The sequence below is a fragment of the Miscanthus floridulus genome, chromosome 5 (assembly GCF_019320115.1).
Source record: "Miscanthus floridulus cultivar M001 chromosome 5, ASM1932011v1, whole genome shotgun sequence".
In the NCBI taxonomy this organism is placed as follows: Eukaryota; Viridiplantae; Streptophyta; class Magnoliopsida; order Poales; family Poaceae; genus Miscanthus; species Miscanthus floridulus.
Genome location: NC_089584.1, coordinates 8,319,394 through 8,329,076, shown reverse-complemented (window position 1 = coordinate 8,329,076; position 9,683 = coordinate 8,319,394). Strand labels below are relative to the sequence as shown.

Sequence of the window (9,683 nt, the reverse complement as noted above, 5' to 3'; positions counted from 1 at the left end):
TGTGAGAAAAAAATACTGTAGATTTTAGCTGATAAGCCGGATTTTAGCTGATAAAAGTTCAAGCGAACACTGGCATCTTACCATGAGCATGCAGCCCCGTTCGCTTGTCTTAAAAATGGCTTGTTCGACTTCTTTTTTCAGCCGGAACCGTGTTTTTCTCTCACAATAATTCAGCCGGAACAGTGTTTTTCAGCCAGTTTCAGCCAAGTTTCAGACCAGCGAACGGGATTGTTTTTTTTTAATCGAAAATGATGAGCTGATTGGAGCAGTGCTGTGTTTCCTGTGATTTTCCTTTCGTGTGCTCATCTCCGGTGTCGTTTGTCAGTTTATTTTTGCAGTTCATCAGGGGAAAACAAATGTCCTAATGTATGTCTCATGTCTTTTCTTGGTATATCGATGCTGGATTCGTTTAGTTTTCACCGAACACGATCAAAAGCCGTCTCCTTTTGGTTGCTTTGCGCCTGTTTGTTCCTTTCCCGTGTGAGAAACTGAGAAACCTCTGGGACACCAATCTTCAGACCAATCTGTTTTTGAACAGGAGGTAGAACCTGATACGGGACACATGGGGATTGACATTTCAAACGGACCCGAATTTTGAAATATATTTCACCAGATGCAAGAAGAAGAAAACTAAGTATCATTAAATTAATCTTGAAATATATTTCCCTAGGACACCAATTTGAGTCATAAATATTATTAATAATATTCTCTATGAACTTACTAACTAAAATTATAGAACTTTGACTCAAATCAAAACCGGAGTTTTACATCCTTCATGACATTTGAACTTATCAGACTGGCTTATCAGACATGGTACAGCTGTAGTTCGTTTTGGATCACGTGTAGCGGACACGTTTAAACTGTGTAGGAGGCTACAGTACGTAGTATGCATGTATGCTGAATTGCTGGTAGATAGAAACAGTATTGTGAAGTTGTGAGTACCAACTTTGCTTTGTGTTCGGTTCAGAAATCAGTCTTCTTTCTCTGTTTCTCACACACCAGTATGCAAAACAGGATATCACTTTCTTGTCTTTATCTAAAAAAAAATATCACCCTCTTGATGGTAAGCTATACGTACGGTTAACTAGGCATGGCACTTCACTTTATCAGCACGATTCGCAAAGCATGCATGCGTTAGGGGTGGGGGGGGGGGGGGGGGGGGGGGGCATGATTCCGGGGTTAGTGGAGGTAACGGGGTACTTAATTGGGGATTAATGGAGTTTAAGGGGTAGTTAATTGAAGTGTAGCCGGCAAATATCCTCTCACAGACAAACTGGAGGAAGCCAACGAAAGCCAAAACAACCAGACGTTTGACATAGCCCATAGACCTCGAAACTCCGAAGTCTGACGCCTCATATCTTCTTTGAGCGTATCACATTGCAATTCTTTTGTTGTTGTATTCGAGATGGGTATGGGTAGGATAAATTTGCAACTTTCACACAAGTTTATAGGCTCATTTGGTAGGGCTCTGGCTCATCTTGTGGAGCCGCTTATCCAATGAAGCTAAAGCTATTTTATAAAATGTTTGACAAAAACGGCTTCTGCGGCAATCCTGTAACAAATTTGGGTTAGGTTTGTGAGGAGAAGTTGAAAAAAGTTTTTTTTTCTTCAACTCCTCCAAACTTCTTGCCAGGACATGTTTTTAGATGGTCGTTTGGCAATGGCTCTTGCAAGAAGTCGCAAGCAGCCCAAGCCTGCTAAACAGGGCCTACGAGTTGGCTGCCCAGGAGGGTCGTACAGTCCCCTGGGTTCGTAGTCCCTCAAAGTTGGGGATCTTCCTTCTTCCAGGATTGTCGTGGGAGGTTTGAGGACCCGAAACAAAATGGCAATTTAAAATAATCCATCTAATCTGATTCATGTGATTTACTAGGCGACTATCATTTTTTTTTGTAGACCTTGACATACATGTTCAAAGAAAAAGACAAAGTCAAGAGAAGGAGGATGGTACACTGTTTAGCTTTAGCTGAGTGGATGAATAAGGAGAAGCTGGTCAAGCTTAGTTCAGAGTAAAAACTCCATACTCCTTCCATTCTAAAAATATATATAATTTCCGTTGTTAGAAGTTAAGCAACTTTAAATTGGATTAAATGCATACAAAATGGTACTGACATTTATAATATCAAATAAGTATCATTAAATTAATCATAAGAATATATTTGCATAGTAAATTTATTTATGAAGACACAAATGTTGATATTATTTTTTATAAATTTAGTTAAATTTGAGAAAATTGATTTTGTTCAAATCTAGGGTTTATATTTTTTTGAACGGTTTCTCAAAAGCTAAGTTAATTTTATTATAAGAAAAAAGAAAATAAAAGAAAGGGAGGTGCTATTTCTCAGATACCCGATTTTAAAGTTTTTTTTAAACGACAAATAGTAGCCATTAGATCTTAAATCCAACCATCCAGAAAACCAGCGCTATACATCTACTTTATCTTCTTCTATATCTTTCTCTCAATCCTTCATTTCAGGCATCTTGTGAAAAGAAACCAACCGGAATTGTGTTGCCTATAAACCCATGGCCATGTCTCAGTTGTAAAATAAACTTCGAAAGGCTCCAGTAAACCTCTACTCCCATCATCTTGCCTCCTCCCATCTGTTGCCCAAGTCACCTGGCCCTACTAGGCGCCATATGGTTGCCCGCGGCCGCAACACCGCCGTGCCGAGTCGCACCCTGCACGTTGGCGGCTACCCTGTGGTGACCACGGTGACCGCGCGCCCGGGCGTCGTGCGCCGATGGCTGTACACCACCATGTGGCGCCAAAGGCAGAACCTTCACTCCGCCGCCGGTCTCACTGTCGGCCTGGGCGTGCAGTGGACGCCGCCCTTCCGCAAGCTCCCCGGCGGCGCCGAGCCGCGGCCGGGGACGCTGCAGCTCTGTGCTGGTAACCGCTGCCTCATCTACCAGATCGCCCGGGCTGGCGGCGTGGTGCCCGTGCCCAAGATCCTGCGCCGATTCTTGGCAGACGCCCGCATCACGTTCGCGGTCTACGGCGTGGCGTCCGACTGTCGGAAGCTGCGCGCACGCCACGGGCTGGAACTTGGATCCACGCTGGAGCTCCAAGGCGCGGCCGGCATGGGCAACGCGTCCATGGCGGAGATGGCGGACAGGCTACTGGGGATCCGCGGCGGTGTGGAGAAGTCGAGGCGGATTGGCACCAGCACGTGGGACGGGGCGAAGCTGTCAAGGGGGCAGGTGCGCTACGCTTGCGTGGACGCCTTCCTCTCGCGCTGCCTCGGTGAGCACATCCGCCGTGACATGGCGAGCGACGATGAGTACGAGTCTGACCCCGACGACGACAGCGATTCTATGGACGGTGAGGAGTCGGAGCCAGATGCCGTCGATGGCGGTTACTGGGGTTGATGGCGATGGACGCACCGATTCCCTCAGGATTCATTGCAAGAGGGATGGAAGACGAGGACAGGAGGGCTCTACATCAGTATGATACACGTGCATTTTGATCTATAAATCTAGCCTTTTTCTCTTTTAGCTGTTTCATTAGCAGTAGTAGACTGTAGTGTTGCATCAAGATGATCTTTTTACCATTTTTATTATGGGGAACCAAGTGGTTTAAGGATAAGAAAGGAAGCTGTTCTTGGGGTTTTTTTATTAGTTGTAATAGTTCAGAATGGAAGGAACTGTTGTGAGAGTGATCTGAGGATGTGACGAACTTCTCTCATGCCAGTTCGCCTGCATGATGACATGTTTCATGAACAATCGATGCTGCTACCATCTTATCATCAGCATTTTCCTTTTTTGGATCGGAAATGAGCTGAATGCTGCAGTGCTTTGTTCTGTTATTTTCCTTTCGTCTAGATGAACTTCGTTCGTTTCCTTTGCGGTTCTTCCACCAAAATTGTTTTTTTTTTCGAATTTCAAATATTGTAGCTTGTAATATATGGCTTATGTTTTTCATTGGTGATTTGGTATATTGATGTTGGATTCTGTCTAATGGTTCGTGTATTCTTCGCAATTCTTGGTATATATCGATGGTGGAATCTGAGTAGGGAAAGCCGGCTCCTTTTGGTTCCTTCTCAATTCTTCCATTGTGAGAAATCCTTGAGGCTGCAAGGCACCGATCATGAGAACATATCTGTTTCTTTTAACACAAGATAGAGCCCCATAGAGAAAAATATGGATCAAGTAGGAGTATGATCTCTCCCAAGACATTTTTTTAAAGGAGAGAGCTCAATTATACTACTGGCTGAAAAAATCTTTTTTTTAACGAATCAAACAAGAGAGCCGCCGATTACATTGATTAAGTAGAAATCCCATACTGGAAAATACAGAAAAAACAACAATCGTAACAACTACAAACGACTGACTATGACAACACTACCAACAACAACAACATCGACAAACAAACGACCATTAAGATAACTCTAGCATCAACAACCCACTTGCAACCAGAGCAAACAAACAGACAACCCGCAGAGAAGACAAAGAAACATCTGTCACTATATCTCAAAAGGCACGACCTTTCAGCCCCAGTAGTGACTTGAGGAGATCAGGCGGCAACAAATTCTTTAGTCATTCTGCGTAGACTTGCACTGCATCCTCATTGAGTTTTCCATCATATCCAACTATACCCAAATCTTTTAACACGCCACGTTGTGCGAGGCGAACACTTCGACAAAGTGATGATCTATCATAGGACTTACGTCGACGTCTTGTTCTTGTGCTCAATGGTGAAGGGGGTGCATAGGAGGACATGCAAGGTCCTCGTCCTTCCTAGGTGTGGCGATCGGAGGAGATGTTGCCTCTACTGGTGGATCTTCATCTATCACTAGGGGCTCTTCCGTGTTGACTACAATCACAGGATAGGTGGCGCAATCTTCAATGGTTATGAGAAAGGTGGGATCCTTAACTGTCACTTGTGTATCTAAGATCTCCTCATCATCAGATGCATCCTCAACCAAAACAACAATGTCAATAGTGGTGACAATCTGTAGTAACGTCGGATCTATCATCTGAACCGAAGAAGTCCTTGAGGTCCCCTCGATAGCATGCTCCATGGGTATCTTTTGGTGAAGCTCTGTGCCAAACGCCTTCGAGTCCCCCTCTGTGGTCCACTTGTTAAGGACGGAGTCAACAGTTTCATCACACGTGTGTTATGCGGCAAGCAATCCGGAGGCGTACAAGCCGCTGCAAGAGAAGCGAGGATCGATGACGTCGGAGAGTGTCGAACTGGAGAACATGGGCCAAAGAGCTCAGTCACATCAGGTGCAGAAGAATGTTGTACACGTGGCTGACCACTCTCCAAATGGTTGGCTATACGTGCTAGCCACAACTTGATAGTAGAAGCCTCCTCCCTAAGAGGGCGTGTAACTTCCTCCAAACGAACTTCTATCAAGTGTTTGAGGTCTGATCACAAAGACTCCACTAGAGGCATAAGGAAGGATTGGAGGCTCAAAGGCGGGGAAGCAGTAGAGGCACAACAACAGTTGCAACAAACATGATTGGCGTCCTTAACTTGTGAACCAATAGGTTGCGAGGCTGACGACGAGTTGTGATGTCCTTGCGTCGGAGATGTAAATGAAACATCATGCCCTCCTTGAAAGGATCAAGATGCCCAAGAAGAGGGGGTGAATTGGGCTAATTCTAAATTTTTGCAATACTTAAGTCCTACACTTAGCCCATTTCACCGCTTGTGCCTAAAATATGTTCCTATTGCTTTCCCGCACAAAAGTTTTGCACCCTAGGTTTCAATCCTGCTCTAGCATGTCAATTCTAGAAATGTAAAGACATGAAATAAATTGCTCAAATATAAATGCTCAAAGTAAAGAGAGGGAAAAGGAACACGGCGATGTTTTTTCGAGGTATCGGAGAGTCGCCACTCCTCACTAGTCCTCGTTGGAGCACCCACGCAAGGGTGTAGCTCCCCCTTGATCCGCGCAAGGATCAAGTGCTCACTACGGGCTGATTCTTTGACACTCCGTCGAGGTGAATCACCCACAACCGCTCACAACTTGACTTGAATCATCCACAAGCTCCGCCGGATGATCACCAAGCTCCCAATCACCACCGGGACGTCTAGGTGATGACGATCACCAAGAGTAACAAGCACAAACTCTCACTTGATCAAGACAAGCCTAATGAGAAAGGTGGATGCATACTTGCTACTCCCTATGCACTAATGAGGTCCTTAATCTTGGATTATCAAATCTCAATCACCTCACTAGGCTCTTACTCTCCCTTGCACTACAAAGGTGTTTCTCAGCTGAATAAATGGGCAAGAGACCTCCCATGAATGAGTGGAGTAGGTATTTATACCCGCCACTATGTCAAAGAGAGCCGTTAAGCTCTGATCGGACTCTGACTAGCGTCCGGTCAGTACCCACCAGACGTGTTTGGTCAAGAAAAAGTCTCTCTAGAACCTCTCTGGAGTGGATCGAATGCAGGCACCCCAGCGTCCGGTCAGTACCAGACGACTGCAATTGATTGATCGGACTCTTACCAGCGTCTGGTCCGCACACACCGGACGCGTCCAGTCAAGAAAAAACCTCTCTAGAACCTTTCTAGAGTGGACCAGACGTAGGCACCCCAGCGTCCGGTGCTCCTCTACTCAGCGTCCGGTCAGTACCAGACGACTGTAGTTGATCAAATAAACTGACCGGACTCACCCTCCAGTGTCCGGTCACAACCAAACGAGTGCCCGTTCAGTCATTTGACCCTCCATTCACTTCCAACTTGAAATCCTATGTAAATGAAGTTGATTCCAATTGATCTTAGAGCTATTCCTGGGCTACCTAGTACTTGGTTTGACAAGTGTGCACCATACCTAACCCACTAGACTTACCTAGGTCAAGCTACTAGTCCATACCCCCCTTAATAGTATAGCCAAAGGAAAAAAAACAAAGTCCTAAACTACTCTAAGTGTCTCTCCAATAACAAATGACACTTAGAACTAATCTGTTATTTACCTTGTCGTCTATCCTTTGAAAACCGAAACGATTTCCATCGACAGGGGCATGACAACCATGATTGCCCAATTAATTTCCATTACCATGACCTAACTCAAATTGCCTCTGTAAAACACACGTTAGTCATAATAATCTTGTGTTGTCATTAATCATCGAAACCCAACTGGAAGCCTAGATGCTTTCACTCCTAACGGAGGCATGGCTACAACTTCTGGCCAACTCCGGCCATGCTTAGAATGACGAGGTTGAGCCGTAGGAGAACAAAAACTCAGAGTAGCAGAGGGAGACCAGAAGCGGCATTGCCACTCCCTGTGCCTAGGATGACGGCAACGAATGGAGAGAAAGTAATCTCGACAGGAGCTAACTTGATGGTCGCGGGCAAGACAACGATAGCATTTGCCTCGAGCCCATGTTTTGAAGTCAAGACTCCGTTGCACTTGAGTCTTTGGTGGTGACGCTGGATGCACACCCTCCGCTCCGGCCCCCACACGGGGAGAGCCCAACGAAGACAACGATGGCATGAAAATGCTTTCTCACATTCCAGCTATGTGCCTGGCTGAATGTTGGGGTGGACGTCGATGGAGACTGGTTGAAGGGCGGCGACGTAGAGGGTGCAAGACGACAGTGGTGGCTCAGAGGCGAATTCGGCACCAGTGCCCCGGCGTCCCCAATCCTAGATCGAGTGGCTCAGCAGCACTAGCCACCAGCTCGCGCACGCAGTGGTGTGCCGAAGCTTGTTGAGGGAGCGCTTGTGCAGATTGGGAGGGGACCAGGCGGCAGCGCGGGCGTCGAGGAACCCCAGCGGCCACACGGACGATGGAGAGCCCCCTTGGCCCTTGGGACGATGGTGGAGGTGCGGGCGTTGGGATCCCCTCGGAGCGGCGACGAACGGCGGAATGCAGGCGTGGGTGAGCCCCCTCGGGACAGCGGCGACGTGGGCGTCGGAGATCCCCTCGGGGCAGCTGCTGCCGGCGGCGCGAGCGTACCTCGCTTTTATCAACGAGAGGCTATGGTGACCTAACCACCAAGCCACAAGCTTGTTGGGGATTGGCATTTTAGGAATTTAACTCGATTTTTGTTTGTAACAACAGAAATAAGATTGTCGGATTCTTTTTTTCGTTTTCAAAGTATCAGTGAACAAAAGATAAAATGGTAATGCTAGGAGCTAGCCATCCGTACCATCGACAGTCACCCGGTGGCTCTGCCTCTACACAAAAATATGGATTCACCTGGTCTGCCTTTGTATCCTCATCCTTATTTAAAGAGGTATTTACATGTGTGTCATTATAAAAGTTTATAATTATCCATAAGTCATTAAAAAGTTTGAGCGATCATAAGTGCCACTGGTCGAAACTTTTTTACCCTCGTTGCCATTCCCATCATATTCTGATAGTTTTCGACGATTTGACCATCCTAACCTATGGGTCCGGCTAGTTAAAATGTTCCTAATGCCCCGGTCGTAACAGAACGGGCAGTCGGGGTCGAGTTGCCCGTTCAGCATTCCCTTCCCTCGAGGCCTCGTCAAGTCGTCAGTCACCGCCCCCACGCTGCCGCGCGCTGCGGCGCTCCGCGCTCCCCACGTCGGTCCGGCGGTTAGGCGACGTGGCCCGCGGCCGTTGGCTCTCGGCTCTGGGCTCTGGCTCGCTTGGCTAGGTGGCACTGCCATGCATGGCGGGGCCCTACCGCGTGCGAGCGCGGCGAGTGGATGGATAGCCGCGGGTCATCTCGGGCTCAGCGGTCGCGGAGCCTGCCTACCTGGACGCGCCACGAGTGCCTAGGCACCCGCGCCCGTGGCAGCAGGTAGGCAGTGCCCTCCTCTCCCGTGCGCACACGTCCTCCACGCAGGCGGTAGCGGCAAGTCAGTGGTCGGTCTTCTCTTCATCATAGCTGCTGCTCCTACCGCTCCTCTTCTTTATTAGCAGGTGTAGGGGCCGTGCCCTTCCGGGGGGACACACGTTGCCACGCAGGCGTAGAACGCCAGCACGTGTACGTACTACACAATCTCTTAAAAGACGAACACTGCGTTCGGCTGGTCTACTACCGGATTATTTTCGCTTGTTTCAGCTTATTCTCTCTCACATAATACTATTGAATCATCCAGAATCATTCAAAATTCACTGTTGAGGCCATCAGCCGAACGCCATGGAAATCTGCACCACCAAATCTAGCATCCTATTTTGTCGCGTGTCCTTCAAACACGAATCCGCAGGGTCTCTCACATGCGCCTCGTTTAGATTGCAAAAAAAATCAACCCTATGAATAGTACCACTTTCGTCTTATTTGATAAATATTGTCTAATCGTTGACCAACTATGCTCAAAAGATTCATCTCGTGATTTCCAACTAAACTGTGTAATTAGTTATTTTTTTACCTACATTTAATACTCCATGCAAGCGGTTAAAAATTGATGTGACGGAGAGAGAGTGAAAAAACTTAGAATTTGGATGGTATCTAAACAAGGCCCCGCTAAGCTACGAACTGGATCATCGGTCATCGCGAATTCTCGAGAACCTACCTTCCCCTGCGCGGCTGCGCCTCGAACTGAACTGTCCTTGCTCGTGCAGTCGTGCTCATGCGCCGCCAGCTGCCCTGTTCACGCGCCGTCGGCTACCGCGCTCTCCGCAACTCGTCGGATGCATCAGAACCCGATTTCGTTGCCGCCTGTTCCTCCGCCCGCTCCGCTCGCACCTGGCCGCGCGGCGCGGCGGGCTCGATGCTGAGAGGAAACAAGATGCGAAATCAGGATGGCCGCGCTTC

At 47.6% G+C, this 9,683-nt stretch overlaps 1 protein-coding gene across 1 annotated transcript; it reads left to right on the top strand.

Moving 5' to 3' along the window:
• Positions 1-2,587: 2,587 nt before the first annotated feature.
• On the top strand, positions 2,588-3,366 carry LOC136454209 (3'-5' exonuclease-like). Its single transcript, XM_066454716.1, has one exon. The coding sequence runs from the start codon at positions 2,635-2,637 to the stop codon at positions 3,364-3,366; it is 732 nt and encodes a 243-aa protein (XP_066310813.1). The 5' UTR covers positions 2,588-2,634.
• The last annotated feature ends 6,317 nt before the right edge of the window (positions 3,367-9,683 follow it).